The sequence below is a fragment of the Physeter macrocephalus genome, chromosome 9 (genome assembly GCF_002837175.3).
Source record: "Physeter macrocephalus isolate SW-GA chromosome 9, ASM283717v5, whole genome shotgun sequence".
Taxonomy (NCBI): Eukaryota; Metazoa; Chordata; class Mammalia; order Artiodactyla; family Physeteridae; genus Physeter; species Physeter macrocephalus.
In genome coordinates this window covers 43,488,571-43,506,888 of record NC_041222.1, presented here as the reverse complement: position 1 = coordinate 43,506,888, position 18,318 = coordinate 43,488,571, and the positions used below count along the sequence as shown (strand labels likewise).

The following is an 18,318-nucleotide window of genomic DNA, read 5'->3' as shown; positions in this document are numbered from 1 at the left end:
GCATGTGGGATCTTCCCGGACGGGGGCACGAACCCGTGTCCCCTGCATCGGCAGGCGGACTCTCAACCACTGCGCCACCAGGGAAGCCCCATACAATCTGGCTCTTGACAACCTCTTTAGCCTGCGACACTGTGGCCCAGCCACACTGAACAACTTTTACTTCTACAATGTGCCAAGTGTTTTGGCCCCAGGAATACTTTCTTCTGTTAGTCCTCTGGCTAGATGTCCCTCTTAGATGCTCCCTGACATCTTGTATATCTATTGAATGTGTGATCCCGTGACATAATTGCTTCTTTATTGCTCTGAATTCCCCTCCTTCTCCTACTTCCTTTAACGTTTCTAAGCTTCCTGAAGGTAGAGAGAGTTTGTGTCTTGTGCACTTTTCACCAAGGCTCAGTATAAAATCTGGTCCATAGGAGACTTTTGAGTGACTGAACTGTGTCTTAACGTCTTTTGCGTCATAATATGGTCAATTTTGAAGCCCTAGTTATTCTATTAGGTCTCTTACATCCACCCCTTCCTTTCCATTTTCACTGCCACTGCTTAGTGCAGCACTCATGCTCAGGGCACCTGTCTCACACTTGGACTGGTTTTAAGAATTTTCTCATTGCCCTGTGTCCTTAAATTAAGGTCTGTCCCTTCCATTCTAAATGTCAACCTTTAGTGATATTGAGCTTCCTAAATCCTGCTAAATAGAAGCCTTCCATCCCTTTGATAGCTTTATACGAATGTGACCCAAAAAAGTTGAAGATATTAATACCCTATTACTCAGTAAATCCCTCCTAGTTATACCCTAGAAATCTTGTAAATGTACTTCAGAAGATGTGTACAAGCTTACCTGTAAAAGTTCTTAGCAGCACTATTTGTAATAGCAAAACACTAGAAACAACCCAAATGCGCACCAGCAGAAAAATAGGTAAATAAATGACATATTTATACAGTTGAACTGCACTAGTATGTGCATGCACTTAGGGTTTGTTTTTTTGTTTGTTTGTTTTCCCTCCATGGACTTTGGTATGTATGGTTCACAAGACAAAAGTTTTTCTTCTGCTTGAGCTGAATGTATTAGGTGTAATATGCCACCTACTGGATAGAGTTAGCGTAGCTTTATGAACTTTTCTTTCCTAATACTGATTATTGTGTCTTTTGTTAACATTTCCTAAGTCCATTCTTCATTGTGTGTGTGTGTGTGTGTGTGTGTGTGTGTAATCAGTTTTTTAGATTGCTTTAAGCATACTAAAAGTAGCCATATAGACATTCTGAATTTGTGTCTGGTTAATGATGAATGTTAAAATAAAAGAAAGGTCTTTATGTGTAAATTTTGGGGAAGTAAACCATATATTCTTGACTAAGAAACATTGTCATCGTGTGAAGGGATTTAAATATTTTATGTTTTATAAGCTACACAAGTACTTTATTCCTTAGGAGCTATTACTTCAATAATTCCTCATTTAATAGAAAATTTAGATGCCCTTACATTAATTGTGTAAGTTATATAGAAGGCATATTTTTTTGTCATATGAGGTCAAAGAAATCTATGTGACCCACCTTGTTGGAGTATTTGTAAATATTTATAAAATTTTATGTTAGCATAAAGCATTTTAAATAGTTTTCAAAGGATACTTTAATCTTTTCCTCTAGAATCTTAACCATTGTTAAATAATATTTGAATAGCATGCAAATTTTAAAGAGTGTTGGGACTCTTTATATCTTTTTTTTTTAAGACTTTAGTTTATTAATTTATTTTGGCTGCATTGGGTCTTAGTTGTGGCACATGGGATCTTTGTTGAGGCACGCGGGATCTTTCTTTCTTTGCGGTGCATGGGCTCTTCCTTGCGGTGCTCAGGCTTCTCTCTAGTTGTGGTGTGCGGGTTTTCTCTCTCTGGTTGTGGTGCGCGGGCTCCAGGGCGCATGGGCTCTGTAGTTTGCAGCACGCAGGCTCTCTAGTTGAGGCCCGCAAGCTCAGTAGTTGTGGCACTCCGGTTTAGTTGCCCCGCGGCATGTGGGTCAGTTTCCTGACCAGGGATCAAACCTGCATCCCCTGCATTGTAAGGCGGATTCTTTACCACTGGACCACCAGGGAAGTCCCTTTATATCTTTTTTTGTGTCTCTAAAATTAGTCTTTGAATTTTGTTATTTAAAACAAACATATTTTATAGGTGCTGGGAAGACAACACTTCTGAACTATATTTTGACAGAGCAACATAGTAAAAGAATAGCAGTGATTTTAAATGAATTTGGGGAAGGTAAGTAAAGTTCAGTAAATGCCATGCTGCAAGAATTTATTGGACAGTTAATTCAACTGGTGAATTGATATTCCATATTTTAAAATGAAAATGCAAGACATTATAATGTGAACACATTGCTGTAGATAGTTTTGGAAAAATTAGATTCATTTATGTCAAGCTTTATTTTGTATGGATTCGAGATACTGAAATCAGATAATTTCTATAAAATTTTATTTTGTTTAACTTTAGAATTCATACCAACAGAATTAAATTAGATTTTTGCATAAAATAAATATCTCCAGAAGTAAAAATCTGAGGATATGAAAGAAAATCTTTCAGGAAGATTTTTGTACCAACTAGGAAGGTCCTTTTGTACTGACTGTATTGTGTAATTGCAACTTCTGAAAAATATTTGAAAATGCTTCAGGCTTATAAGTTTATCTTGTTGAACGTTTATTATTCTGCAAAGCAGTTAAAACAGAAGATTTAAAAAATAAGTTAAACATGTGCTCTCCATCCTCCAGCAACTTCATTTATCTGAAAATATGTACATTTTACATTCCAGTTTTTTTGTCTTTAATATTGAACTGTGTTTAAAAAAAATTTATACAGCAGTGTTAGACACAATTCTCTGATTTCTTTTATAAGCTTTTCTTCTCAAGTGTGAATTTTAATAAAACTCATGTTTAGCAAAAAAATATAACTTCAGTTGAGGTATTTCTTAAATTATACTTTTTTTCCAGTTACAAATTGGTAAAGGAGCTAGGTTTATTAACAGGATGGGTAGCCTGTTAGTTGAACTTGATTTCTGGTTTTAGTAAACCGAAGATAGTTTCAATAAACTAAAGAGTCCTGTTAGACAAAAATAAAAGTCCTAAGATTTTTTAATCATAGTTTTTAATTCTAACTTCTTATTAACTGATCTTCTGTTGGACACTGATTACATTTATTATTATTTCTTACTATCTTTCTTCATTCTTTCTGGACTTTTTTTACAACTTTGTCCTTTACAGCATTTGTAATGTTCTCTACACCCTGAATTCTGTAGCAGCCCCTTTCAAAACTCTTTATCATTGCCTAACTGAAGTATAAACAAAAAATATATGTAAGTGAAAAATTATTCAGGTTTTATTGTTGTTGGTGGTGGTGGTCATTTGCTTTACTAGATATTTAGAACTCTTTCCTGGCTTGGGTATGTTTCTTTACTGGAGGAAAAGTAAGACTTTTAAATCATTCTTATTTGATAACAAGCATCCCAGGCTCTCAAATATACTTTATCCTTTCTCAAGTAAGCATTGCTAGGAAATGTATGTGTATTTGATTAAAATTTAATTTTTAAGTGAGCACATTGGTACCCTGGCCAAGCAAAACTTCCTCAAAATGAACTAAGGGTATAACTCATACGGGGAATACTGAACAGTCTGTCTAGTAGACACAGAAACAATTTGGAGGAAGAATGAAAACATAGGTAAGTGATTGAAGGCATATAAAAACCAATATATAAACATACTGGTCTATCTAGAGAGTTGGCCGTGGACAAGAAAGAACGCCTTTAAAATAGCTACTTTATTAGGAAATGGGAGCAGGCTAGTAAGAGGCCTAAAGAGGAAGTAGATTTTACATTTGCCTCTTTAGGGGCTTAAATTCTCTTAAAGAAAGAAAAGCTAAAATAATCTAGAGCAGTATAGTTTAAAATATTGAGGCAGCCTGAATAGAATGAAAGAATAAAAGTTACGAAATGTATTGTCTGCTTTGAAATCTGCTTATTGAGTATACTCATCTTTGTTTTTGGTTGACTAGTGGACATAATCTAAAGAGTGCTTCTTGTTAATCATTCTAGGAAGTGCATTGGAGAAATCCTTAGCTGTCAGCCAAGGTGGAGAACTCTATGAAGAATGGCTGGAACTTAGAAACGGTTGCCTCTGCTGTTCCGTAAAGTGAGGAATGTTTTTACTGTGTGCTTGTTGGCTTCTGGAAATGTTTATTGGTTATATTTCTAGCTTTGATTTCCTTATGTAAATTAACTGAATCTACATAATCTTCACTGTATTTTCAAGTAAACGACTTATTAGGATGCATTTTCTTAAAGCATTTCTTGATGCCTTGTTTTTCTATCTGCTCTAATGCTGTGGTCCTTTTATTGGGCGTTGCGGAGCGCAGGCTCCGGACGCGCAGGCCCAGCGGCCACGGCCCACGGGCCCAGCCGCTCCGCGGCACGTGGGATCCTCCCAGACCGGGGCGCGAACCCGGCTCCCCTGCATCGGCAGGCGGACGCGCAACCACTGCGCCACCAGGGAAGCCCTCTTAAAGCATTTCTTGATGCCTTGTTTTTCTATCTGCTCTAATGCTGTGGTCCTTTTATTGAGTTTTTTCTTGTTGTTTTTGATATCAGGGTTTAATTAATAATCCCTGTGGTGCATGAAAGTCTCATTTAATGTGTAAAAAATGATTATTCTGAATTTAATAAGTCATTGGTCTTATTTCCAAGAATTCAACCTCTAAGAGCAAATATAAATGACCATGAAAAAAGAAAAACCTCACATCCTGTTCCACCAGTTATAATTGTTTCCAAGTACAGTGTTTTATTCACCAATATAACAGCTCTTAGAAAAGGAATGACACATAGTAGTTACTCAAATGTTTGTTGAGCAGATTAGGAAAATTAATACCCATATAGTTGATTTTGTATATTCTAGTGAATTAAATTTCTTCTACATCATTTACTATCTTAGGTGTTTGAGTCAAGTGTATTAACAAGGCTAAAACATAACAGATTTTCTTAGACAATTAAAATTAAGTATTTTCTTGCACTTTTGATATTATTAAGAAAAAAAGGAAATTAAAGCCTGCTACCCTAATTCAGAACAGAATTGAAAGGTATTTAATTGTAGTGTCCCTTTAGCTGTTATATTAAGCTACTGTAATTCCTAAATTTTGTCATTTTCTGTATTGATTTTTTTCTTTCATAAAGCTATAAAAATAACAGGTTCTGACATACTTTAGTCAGGTATATTAAAATTCCCTCTGCTTTTAATTTTAATAAAATTAAAGTATTAACTCATCAAGTATCTGATTTCTTGTTACCTGTCAGTATATATGCATCCATTTCCCTCCCCTCCCCCAAACTGGTAAATACTGGATGGTCATGTCAGAAGCTTGGGACTGAGGTAAATTTCCACATGCCTAAAGATATCTTTATCCCTGGTTGCTAAATATATTTTTAAATGTTTGTGATGATCACTTCAAAATATTCAGGCAATCAATGTATATCATGTTTTGGCATTCTCCAGGGACAGTGGCCTTAGAGCTATTGAGAATTTGATGCAGAAGAAAGGGAAATTTGATTACATACTGTTAGAGACCACTGGATTAGCAGATCCTGGTAAGAAATGTCATTATTAATAACCAGAATATAGTTCTTAAACATTTAAAAATAAATGGACTAGAGAAATATCTAAAATGAGTATTAAAGCTTTACTCTAGATTAAAAATTTTTTATTTTGCTTTAAAGGAGAAAAAATACTGAGTCGTCATGTTTCTTTGGCAGATGAATGATGATCAAAGTGTTTGGTAATTTTAACATGCTAATAAAATTTGAAGTTCTATCGATTAATTTAGGGTTATTGGCATGAACAAAAGTTGTTAAAAATATTAGAAAAATCTAATAAAATGTAGGGAAAAAGGAGACATTCTATTTCTAGTTTATATTTGGTTGGTTCTGCTCTGCAGAGATCTTAATTCTGATTGCTTTTTAATCCAGTTTTCATAGAGGGTCATTTAGAGATATCTAAGGACTTTTGGAGTTAAATCCCAGAAATACTTATTCCCTTTAAATTAATTGTTAGCGTTTTGTTTTTCTACTATTAAACTTGAAATAATTTTATTTGTAAATATTGTCATAAGGTAGAGAGTTAAATCAAGCCTTTTTTTGCTGGTGTGCAATTAATAATGATTATCTATAAAATTTTTACCTCTGAATGGAATTACATCCAAACTTCTCTGTTGAAAGCTACACAAAGTCTACCTGTTTCTAACAATGGGTTTCTGTTCCTTAGCATCATTATTCCAAGTATGCAGAACATTTAGTTTTGTAAGGCTGACATACCATTATTTCTTTTTTGATCTGGGTCTATGGCATTGCACCATAAAACCATATTAAAGAACTGTTTGGGAATAATTTATTGAAGGGGTCATAATTGTTTAAAAGAAATATTGGAGTGTACTGAAGGTTCAAATGTAATCAATTGTTACTTTATTTTGAAGTATTACGTAATAACATTGTCCCTATGTTTTCAAATTAGGATTGAGTTAGGCTCTTTTGGTCCTTATAGTAGGCATGGATTTTTCATACATTTTCTTACATTTCCAAGAGGTCTGACTGATGATAGGACTTGGACCATTACATTGATGTTAAATATTAATTTAAATCTGGTAAGATGGGAAAGTATATTGTGTGCCTCTTTTTGAAATAGAAAATATCAGTTTCTTTCATTGTAGCCACTGCATAGAGAAAAATTCTTATAATTTTGAGAGTAGGTGAATTTACTAAAACACAGTTTAGCTTTTCAGAGGAAGAAAAGATTTTTAAAAATCTCAGAGAAAGCTTTTGTACAAATTGTAGGTATAAACAGTTTGATGTTTCTTCTTTCTTTGGAATAATGATTTTTATTGTTTGGGTAGAAATGAAACGTTGATCATTAAAAAAAAATTTAAACAGTAACTAAGAAAATACAAAGAAGAAAGTTAAAAAAAATGTTGCCCTATATCTCACTACTGTAAAATACAAGCAGGTAAATTTTATTCCAAGGATTTCACCGTGCCAGGGCTACTTGCTGTGGTATGTTGAATTACAGCATCAGCCTCAGCTGGTAGCTTGGGAAAAATACAGATTCTTGGGCCTCATCTGAGCTCTATGGAATCAGAATCTCTAAGGGTGGGACCCAGCAATCTGTTTTAATAAGCCCCCCCGGTGATTCTTATACATGCATGAGTTTGGGAAACCCCGCTCCATGTGTAAATATGCAGAAGTAATTTTATAAAATAGGATCACATTCTTTGTGCTATTCTAAATAATTATTAATGTAGTTCTACTTGAACCTAAAAGAAGAGAACTTGAAAGAAGTGAAAGAATTGCTGAATGTCAGATAAATGCTTCTTCACTGTAAGAGATATGAGTTAAGAAAAAAAAGAAAAAATTATAAAGAACATAAATTGGACAAGTTATTTTTTAAACTACATGTTTAAATTTTCAGAGTAGTACCTATTGACTCTCTGGCATAAAGGATGAGGGAATTAAAACACTTCCACCTTCTCCCATTTGGTTTTGGTTCATTGTATTCTTTGCTATGTTGTCAAGGTTTCTAACATTTATATTCTGTCATACTTTGTTTAGTCCTGTGTTTAAACTGTTTTACCAGCACTATGGCTCCTCCATTCCTCAGTTGATCAGTCTCTTGATTGACTGAATTGAATTTCATGGTCAGGTAATCTTTTCAAGCTTTCAGTGCTGTATTCCTTTAGATCTTGCATACTTCATTGCTTGAGAATGCTTGTCTTTTTTTTTTTTTTTTTTATACTTGAAGGATTACTTGGCTAGGTATAAAATTTTCACATCACAATTTCTTTCCTTCAGAACTTTGAAAATGTTGCGTCATGATCTCTTAGTATTTTTGATTGGCTGGATTTCCTCGTGCAGTATTTTTCTCTTTTCACCGGGAAGGATTTGTGAGTGCTGTATGCTTTGAGTTTCAATGCTGTTGTTTCCTTTAATGTTTGAGAATGTCTGCCTGTGGTTTTCATTGTTGAAAAACAACTTGGCAGGAGGTAATATCCTCAGAGAACACTTTGGTTAGAACTTTGTGGTCATTATTTTATTATATTGGAGCAGTGAATTTTACTGTAGAAAAATCTGATTTTTTCCTGCCTCCTTGAAAGTGACTTGCTTTTTCATCTAAAATGCCTGAAAAAAATTTTCTTTATTTTTAAAGTTCAGTAATATAACCAAGATACATCTAGGTGTCAGTCATAATCATGTTTTCCTGGATTACAATATACTCTTTAGTCTGTAGGGTTAGTGCTTCATTTAGGGATATTTTCCTTATTTATTACCATAAAGAATTTTTCTGTCAAATTATTGGGTTCTCTTCTTTATGACATAGATTTTTCGTATATTGAATTTTCTTTTGTTCTCCATATTTATTATCTTCTAATTGTTTTGATATGTCTTTTGCCTCTGCATTTACTGTAATCATCTCAAATCTTTCTTTTTGTCTGTAATTGTTTCCACCAATATCTGTTGATGTTTTAAATGAATTAATTGATTAAGTAATGGTACATTGGCCCTAAGTTTTATTTCTTTAGCATTATAAACTACCTTTTCATATTCTGTTTTATTTTGCTTTGGAGCCTTTTTTTTTTTTTTAAGCTCTTTGCTTTTTTTAAAAAAATAGTTTTACTTGTTTCTTTTTGATCTTTTTTAAAAAATTTTTATTTATTTATTGGCCACGTCTTGCGGGATCTTAGTTCCCCGACCAGGGATTGAACCTGGGCCATGGCAGTGAAAGTGCCAAGTCCTGACCACTGGACTGCCAGGGAATTCCCTAGAGCTTGTTTTTAATTAAGATTATATTATTTTTATCTTTCTTATTATAAAGAAGCCCTTAGGAATTTTCTTTGGTTTCTTCAATTATGTTTCCTTCCAGAACAGGTTCTTTGCCATCTGTATTCCCCATTCATTTGTTCATTTTTTTCTTTCCCTCCTTTTATCTGCTTTTTGCTTCTTTTAATCTGTAGTAACATGTGCATAGTTTTTTCACCATGTTTATGCTTGATGTAGGAGGCTCAGAGAAATGTCTACTTAGATGTGGTGTTCATGAATTTTTTAAAATACCCTACCCATGTTACCTAAACTTGTTTTTCTCTTGAGCCTTAGTTTGAAAGCTGGGTATTGCTGGGAGCAGGGATGGGGAAGCAGAGAGAAAAGAAGTGATTGAGAGAGCCAGATGGGCAATATGATTTTTAGGCTCTGCTCTCCTACAATACCAAGTGTTCCCCTCCTTTATTAGCTCAAACTACTCATGAATAGATTTCCCGTACCTTTTGCAGGGACATCCTTGAGCTTCAGACTTCTCTCTTCATTTTGCTCTGAGCCCTAGAAAGTGACCCTCTCCCCTGAAAGTGTGGAGATGGTTAGAAAATTTTACCCTTGAAGTTTCTTTGTTGGCTTTTTCCTGTATTGCTTATTTCTCCCTCAGTTCTACTTCTCACCATTTTGAAAGCTATTTCTGATAAATATTAGGATTTTGTAAACTACTTATCTATAACCTCTTGCTGAGTATTGGGGTAGAATTAACAACTATCATACATCACATAGAACTTTCTGTTTTTTATTTTTACTATCATCCAAAAATTATGGCAGGAAGTTGTATATTTGGTTGCTGCTGATAAAATTTGGCTTTCAAAATTTTATTTTGTTTATTTTTATTTTTTGTTTTGTTAGGTTTTGAAGAAGGGAGATTCTATAATTTAGCTCAGGGTTTTTTAACCTTGGTACAAATGACATTTTGGGTTGAATAATTATTTTAGGAGGCCGTCTTGTGTATTGTAGGATGTTTAAGAGAATCCCTGGCTTCTACCTACTACATGCCAGTAGCATTCGTGTAGTTGAGATGACCAAAAATTTCTCCAGGTATTGCCAAATATTCCCTGGGGAAAAAAATTACCCTGGATTTAGAATCACTAATTAACTTCATTCTCTCGTCTTTACTCCCCCTGTTAAACACCTGCATCCAAATTTTAAGTAGTTCTTTCTTTTGTAGTCTGGTAAGTATTAAGCCAAAGATACACATCAGATTTAGAATAAAAGCTCTAATACACTCTTACAGTTCAACTTAATACTAGGCAAGTGTTAACTATCGGACTTATAAGCTCTCTGAATAGAAATCAATGAATTAAAAAAAAGATTTATGTACAGTGCTGGGAATTTTACTGAGTGAAAAAAATTAATACTTTTAAAAAATAACTTATTGTTTGGAGTAATGATACTCACAATAGATTTACTTTTCTCCTTCATTAATTAAAATCATGTTGTTAGCCAAGTAAGTGAAGAAAATTTTTATTGACAATTCAGTTGTTTCCTGTTTAGAAGACTGACACTCTCCAGTTCTAAGCTAAATAATTGTCATGGTAAAGTAATTTCCTTGAAAAGGACAGGCATTGATTCAGCCCCTGTTACTCACAAATCCTATTTCAGTCAAATTGGAAAACTATTAAGTTTTTGGGAAAAAATCAATAGATATCAGGAAACCATTAGATCTTGTGGCCCTTGCTATATCCTGCATGAGTAATCACTGTAAACTGCTGACAGGTATTTCATTGTTGACACAGAGTGATGCTTGGGAGACCACATCTCGTCAGGGTGGGTGGACAGCTTTAGACATTGGAGTGAGTTCAGTTATCCTTGTTTTTCCCCAGGACTCATCCTTTTAGACAGCTCTGTCACTAACTGGACCTGTGATGCTTTGAAAAATCAAATTCTTTCTTTACTGTCAGTTTTCTTTTTTCTTGTGTTGTGGCATACTAATCAGGGTGTGTGGTTTGGTATTGAACCAGTTTCTGTCAAAAACAAGTTTTAATTTCTTATTTAGAAATTATTTTTCCTCAAAAAAAATTTCCAAATTTTATATCAGTACTAATAAATAGTGTAAGGATTTATTAGTAAGGACATAGAGTGTATAATTTTACTTTTATTCTTCTGTAAAACTTACAAGTAAATTTTAAAAAATTAAAAAAAAATCTTGGACAAGTGATTTTGGATTTATCTTTGTTTTGCTTTGCTTTCCTTTAGGGAGATAATTATTTGTGAACTGTATGATTATTATATTTAGGAGAGAGAAAATAAAAATAAGACCTGTGTGCACACAGCCATTCTGCCCAAATTATTTGATATGATTTATTGGTTAATTATTATGGCATTGGTGAAAGCTTGATTTTGGGTTTGTATGTAATAAGAGTTGTTTTTTTTGTTGTTTATTGAAGTAGAGAGAGGGGAAGAAATGGGTATAAAATAGTAAATGGTTCTATCACTGTAATTTCCTTAAGAAGATTGAAAACCCATATTTAATTTATATATGTGTTTGCCTGCTAATTCCATTGGGGCAAATTAAAACATTATGGATAGAATTTTTTTTTCCTAGTTTGAAGAAATATTTTTATTTGATGAATATTATCATGTATTTTCAGGTGCTGTAGCTTCTATGTTTTGGGTTGATGCTGAATTAGGGGTTGATATTTATCTTGATGGTAAGTTTAGAAATGAATTTTAAAAAAAATTTTCAAGTAAAATGTTAATGTTATGGTTAAGATCATTTTTGTTTATTCATATTATACTTTTAATTCCTTGTATTGGTACTCTTTTTAAGCTTGTTTAGTTTGATGATGAAATAAGTCTTTGTTCATACTGATTCTAAAGCCCCAGACAGTAGTAGAACTAGATATCGATCATAATCTCAACTACCAGTTTAGTGCTTCCATTAAGGTTTTCCTTTTAAAATACTATGTAGATTTTCTATACTCCCCGTTGTTTAATTTATGTGCTTAGTATATATTAGAGCTTTTTATTTTAAATAACATATATAGTATGAGGATCAAATTTCATTTTCCCTTAAAGATAAGAATGAAACAAAGGCCCCTACCCCTTGCTCTCTTTACCATAACACTTTTGGGCAATCTTATTCGTAGACTTCATTTAAGACACGTTAGAAACTTTCTGGATTAGGCAAATATGTTCCCTGCAACACCCCACACCTGATTCTTCACCTTTCTGTAGGCCATATTTTTCATAGACTAAGGGGTGAACTTTAAGAATTTTTGAAGCTGGGCCTCATCATTTGGCCCTAATATATATGGAATGTAGCTGGTTAAATTCCTTAGGCGTCATCAAACTCATTCTGCTGTTGTCCTTTGAAAAAATTATTTAGCATATAAATTCAGATACTGCCAAACTAACTGATCATTTGGAAACTTAGGTACACCTTAGATAAAACAGTTGTGTGAGTTAGATTGGTGAGAGATATTCTAAGATGCCTCAGATTTGTTAAGCAATAGTTTAAATAAGAAAAGTCTTGATTTTGATTATGTGAAAATAAAGATAAGCTGTCTTGTGTAATTTATCACATTCCACTTTATATTGTGAAATTTGTCTCATGTTTTGGATTGTAAGCTTTTTAAAGGCCAGAGAAATCTTATTTTCCTTTTTATTTGTTTGTTTAATTTTAAATATTTGTTTTTATTATGTCCCATCTAGTGCCTTAATATAGTGCTAGGTTCATGTTTGAAATGCATCTGCTTACTAATGGAATTGAATTAAATTGCTGTGCTGGCAAGAGAAAAAACAGCATTTTATTGAGTGACATTTGTGAACTGAAATAGACTAGTTTTAATTCTTAAATATAAAGATGATTAAAAGATTTATTCCTTTGTAGGTATCATAACTGTTGTGGATTCAAAATATGGATTAAATGTAAGTTGAAAGATTGCTATGAGTTACTGATTATTTGTTAAGAGCTGGTTAGATGGGGATTGATTATATTATTTTTTCTATGTTTGTGTCTGTTTTAAATATCCTTAACAAAAATATTTTTCTACTGTAAATAGAAAAGATAGTACTTTTTAAAATGGCAGTAATATTATCAGAAACTGTGTGTGTTAAGCCAGTGAGTTCCATTTTTAATTTAATATATCATATTTTGGAAGTTTAAAAAGCATGAAGAATAATAAAGCAAATACTTATGGTTAAAAAAAAAGTTTTTTTTAAAGTATCCTGAACAATAGATGAAATTTGTGTGTGTCTTTTAATTATTATTTTGTGTTTCTAAGTTAAATGTTTATTTTCTGCTTCTCTGGCTTGATATAAGTTTGAAGTGTAATATTTTGTAATAAGGATAATACAGGATAAAGTTTGGGTATGTGTAACCCCTCACTAGGATTCAGCCCCAATGTTGATAAGTTTTTCTGTTTGATAGAGGAAATTGAGCTTGGTAAAGCATATGAGAGCTTATTTTTCTTGTTAAACTGCTGTCAGACACAAGCTGCAGATGATTGAGTTTTTAAAAAATATATTGCTTTCCCATATTTTGAAGAAATCAGGATTTATGCCTAGGTTTAGGGAGGAGAAACTCTCCTTTAAAAGGCATCTTGCTGTGAATGTTTTGCAACTAGCAAGGTCCTGAAATGCATTTAAATGAATTTCAGTTCACAAAATGCACTTAGTAAGATTTTAAAATGCATGTTGCCGCATAAAGTGGTGTTTCTCAACTTTCCAAGTGAAAAATTACTAGAGGCAGAAGAGAGTGAAATTATCCTCCATCTCCTGACCCAGTCTGGTGATATGAATAGTGCCCAAAGTAATCATTTCTTAGAAGTTTAAATTTAATGTTTAAAAATTCATGTCCATTTTGTATTCTACCCGACAATATATCTGAATTGCTTAATTTGAACAAGTTTGTTTTTCTTCCAAACCTTTAATTAGTATGGCAAGCTTGTCAAATGGTTACCAATACCCCTTCATTGGCCCTTCAGTTCCCTCAGGGATAGAGCACCCTAATTTGAGAAGTTTGGGAGATGGTTTGATTCCTTTTTAGATTTTTAAGTCAAAATTTATTAATAGTCTTAAGAACCAAAGAAAGACCCCAGATATTACAGTTTTTACTCAGAAATATTCCAACTGTTCTGAAATCATGATATTTCTAGCAAAATGTTTACAGAGGAAGCAAAAAAAAAAAAGTCAAATTCTTCACTCTGAATGTTTATTAAAGGGCATGTTTGAATCCATCTCCTATACAGATTTATTGCCAAATTTGCCATATCTTCAGGATGGATAGTAGGATTTTTTTTTTGATAGACTTACAGTACCAGACTCAAAATCAAACTCTTTATGTATTTATGATTATGGGAATAATTTTATATGTATATTTGGATGTGGAAAGGAGTTAAATAGAATCTACCATGAGTGTGGTAGAGGCCAAAAAAAAAACAAAGCAACATTCTGAATAATGCAGACACAGCAAACGTTTAACCCCCTCCCACCTTGATAAAACATCTTAAATTATTAAATCAGTATACCTACAGAAAATTGACATACTGTCAGGATAATGGAAACTTTAGATTTTCTAAGTCAGGTGCCAAATAAATAACTTTTCCTTTATATAAAGGATTTGCCAACTTGTCTAATTCCTCTGGTTGCAAAGCTTGACCTCAGTAGCTGCTTGTGATTCAGAGAATTCTGAGGCAGTACAAGTAATGACACTTGGATAATGGGCAGCAATTTAAGGGTGTCATGCTTCACAGAGCCAGCCCATCAGAAGTAAAGCTGAGAAATGGTACCTTGTGGCCAGCCAGCCAAATTGAAACTGAAGTGGTAATTGATATCATGGGCTATCACTCTAATGGGATTGTCACCCATTGATCTGAAATATTCATTTTTTAATCATGGGCAAAGAATTGGACAACTTCAAATGACAGCTCTTTATTCTCAGGACTTGACGCCCAGGCTACTGACATTGTCCTTTTCAGTTCTACAAAAGTGACAGCATTTAATGCAATAGAATCAATGAATGAAGTTACACAGAAAAGGTCAAGTCAGAGGTTTCTTTTTGGTTCTTCTGTTATATTGCACAAGCTGTTGAAACAATTCAGTCAGAAAACAGTTTGGCTTGGAAAAGACCAGAAAAATAAATAGACTGACATTATGCAATAATCTTTTCTTAAAAGCTAAAATAGTGTTAGATCTATAACCAATCCATTGGAAAGAAATAGCTGCTGCTGCTTTTTTTTAAAATGTCACTGACATCTTTGACACTAGATTTCTTTCCACTGTGGTCAACAACAGTGTTTTTTTCTTTCTTTCTTTTCTTTTCTTTTCTTTTCTTTTCTTTCTTTTCTTTCTTTCTTTCTTTCCACTTGTTTCTGTTTCTGCAGAAAAGCCCTTAATGAAGTTGTGTCATACGATGGTGTTATTTCAAAGGATTCCTTTCTTTCTTTTGCTGTGCTAAGTTAGAGGGTAGAACCTTAACCTTTTTGATATGTTGGATTAATTAGTACCAAAATTTTTCTGGTCTTTTTCTTGATATATAAGCAAAAGCCACAGTCTCTAAGCAGAGATGAGGATTTCATTGGGGATACACACACACACACACACACACACACACACACACACACACACACACACACACACACAGTATTTTGAAAAAAATTTTTCCTTCATTGCCTGTACAGGTAAAATAGAATGTCACAATTTCCATTTTTTCACTTTGTAAATGGGAGTCATCTGACTTAATGACTAATGGTGTATAATGTGCTACTGGAGAATGTCCTTTTGAATAGCAGACATTGGTTTTAGTCTTTTTGCAAAGTTTGACTTGGGAAGGTAAGAAGTTGCATAAGGGAAATGGGCTGATATCCAGAGAAAATAAATGTTAGTGTGCATTTATTATTTGTTTATGTTTGTATAGCCTTCATATATGCATAGAACAGGGACATTTATCTCTTCTGCTTTTTTATATGTTTATTACATATCATATTCTTAATAGAGTTGTACCTATTGGTAGGTTTTTATTTTGGGGAATTTTAACGTGTTTTTATATTTGATACTTCTTGACTTCCTAGAGGTCATGAAATGTTAGTCCATCCCCGTTAGCTTTGAGTGAAAATTTCTAATCTTCTGGAGATTGGATTAGATGCATGAGTTACTTTGTGAAAATATTAATACTATTTTATTAGTTACATTTAGGTATGGATATTCAAAAACAAATCTCTAATTTTCTTACCATATCTTTTTTATACACCTCCAGCTCACAGCCAAAAAGTCTCAAATTCATATATAAATAAATCTTCCAAAAGGTCAAAAATACAATATTTTGCAAATATTTCAAAAATTTAAAAGAACTTCAATATTATAGGATCATGCAAAGACAGATACCTTGCTAAAAATACATCTTTACTAAACAGATTTACTGCTGAAAAGAAAGGGAGTTGTTGCTGCACATTATGTAGAATTTTTCAGATAACAACATCCATGTATCTATGTCAACAAATAGGAGGTGTTAACTAGAATTCATTCAATAAGTATTTGTTGAATCTGGGTGCCAGGTACTATTCCTGGGATGGTAATAGGCCTTATTCTCTAGAGGACGTAATGAAAGAATTTGTTATAGCCTCAGGCCAACGATAATTAGCAAAAATAGTAAACTTGGTCTTTTGACAGGAAACAATTTTTGATACAGTATTCTTCAAGTTCTGTGATTTCCGTAATTTCAGAGTGGGTCTGCAGTTGAATTTATAAGGTTGTACCTAAAGTGGAGATCAGTACATCATTACTCTAGTTTTAGTTTAGGCTAGCTTCCCCAAAAATAGAATTTGGCAAACTTTTAGAAGAAGAAAAGTTTTTCTCTATGGATTTTACCAAGACTATTAAATAAAATGATTACCAACTTGCTCTTAGGTCCCAAACTATCCAAATACCTTAATGATCTACCTCTTCATGAATTGTAAAACTGATTTGATGAAATAATTTTGAATATAATTTTTAGGTAATCTTTATGCATATACTTTTATGCAGTTATTAACATTTGTGTAACGCTGTTTGCAAGACTGATTTTATATGACATAAAAAGCTTTCACAAAGATTTAAAAATTATATTCATTTTCCTTCTATTGAGCCCATTTTCATTTTTGAAAAATCACCCTATGGTAAGGTATCCCGTGATGTGACAGTGTTAGATTTAGCTTCTTTTTATAAATTGAGAATAGCCATTTGCCATAATCATTATGAAGGCTAAATGAGATGATATCTGTAAAAGGATTTAATAATTTGTGGAGTTCAATTCAAATACAAGAAATTACCTCTGACATCAGTAGGCAGCTTTTTGTTGTGACAGGAAACATCTATTGAGGGTTAAGGTAATGAAGGTGGAACATTTTTCAGAGAAGAACCTTATGACATTGGTGACTTTAGGGATATAAATAGGTTTATGGAAAAATAATAACTATTTCCAGAGAGATCAAAATGACCTCGTGGGCTTCTAAGTCAACGTCAAAGTATTTTTTGGCACTAGCTTGACTCTGGCAGGGTGCAAACTAAACAGTTGCCCAGAGAGGCCAAATCATTCAAGTGTGGGTTTCAAAATGATAACCTGCTTTATGCTGGGTATAGGGCTGTGTCCTTCCCACAGCTAATTTGTTTCTAGGGAATTGGAAGGGCCCAGTATGAGTTCATAGTGTGTATGGTTCTGCAGTGGGGGCTGGGGGGTGGGGTAGGATGGAGGAAAGTCTAGTAGACTTTTTAAATGTACAATTTCAGTGGTTATCTCTTTTTTTTAAATAAGTAATAATGAATATTTAGAACAAAGACAGTTTTGTAAAAAGGAAATTGCCTAAAATCTGAACTATAATGTGCTGTGTTTTTATGACATTATTTAAATCTGGAGGGTTTTCCATTTACGAAAAAGAAGAGGTCAGGGGACAAAGTTTAAGCCCTCACACCTCACAGGTTCACTGTAGGGAAAAAATTACAAGTGAGGAAGAAAATGCGTTCAGATAGAAAAGTTAGTCCTGAATTTGGGTATTCGGTAGAACTTGTTGAAGTTTTTATTAGAGGCAAGAAAGGAGTCCTTAAAGTAAAATCCTTTGTGTTGACATTAGGTTATGTGTTACACCACAGTAACTTTTGTTCAAACTTTGTTTTTATTTAGCATTTAGCAGAAGAAAAACCTGATGGCCTTATCAATGAAGCTTCTAGGTATTCATTTATTTAAAGTATATATTGATTTCTGGCTAAATGGAAAAAGAAAATTATTGATATGAAAAACAAATGGAGAAACATAAAAAAATAGTCAAGGAAGATCTTTTCTCTATTTAAAACTATATTATAGCATAAAGTGAGTGCTGAGCACAGGAGTTTTTTGTGAGGAACTTGGAAGATGTTCACATTTAAAAATATTTTCTTGGGCTTCCCTGGTGGCGCAGTGGTTGAGAGTCCGCCTGCCGATGCAGGGGACACGGGTTCGTGCCCCGGTCTGGGAAGATCCCACATGCC

General features: G+C 33.4%; 1 protein-coding gene across 1 annotated transcript in view; it reads left to right on the top strand.

The window, feature by feature from the left end:
* ZNG1A (Zn regulated GTPase metalloprotein activator 1A) overlaps window positions 1-18,318 on the top strand; it is a 43,673-nt gene that overhangs the window by 2,237 nt on the left and 23,118 nt on the right. Inside the window, exons 2-7 of the mRNA XM_007129205.3 lie at window positions 2,160-2,246; window positions 4,069-4,165; window positions 5,519-5,610; window positions 11,469-11,528; window positions 12,710-12,747; window positions 17,975-18,021. Coding sequence (XP_007129267.1) covers window positions 2,160-2,246; window positions 4,069-4,165; window positions 5,519-5,610; window positions 11,469-11,528; window positions 12,710-12,747; window positions 17,975-18,021 — 421 coding nt within the window. The remainder of the gene's footprint in view (window positions 1-2,159; window positions 2,247-4,068; window positions 4,166-5,518; window positions 5,611-11,468; window positions 11,529-12,709; window positions 12,748-17,974; window positions 18,022-18,318) is intronic.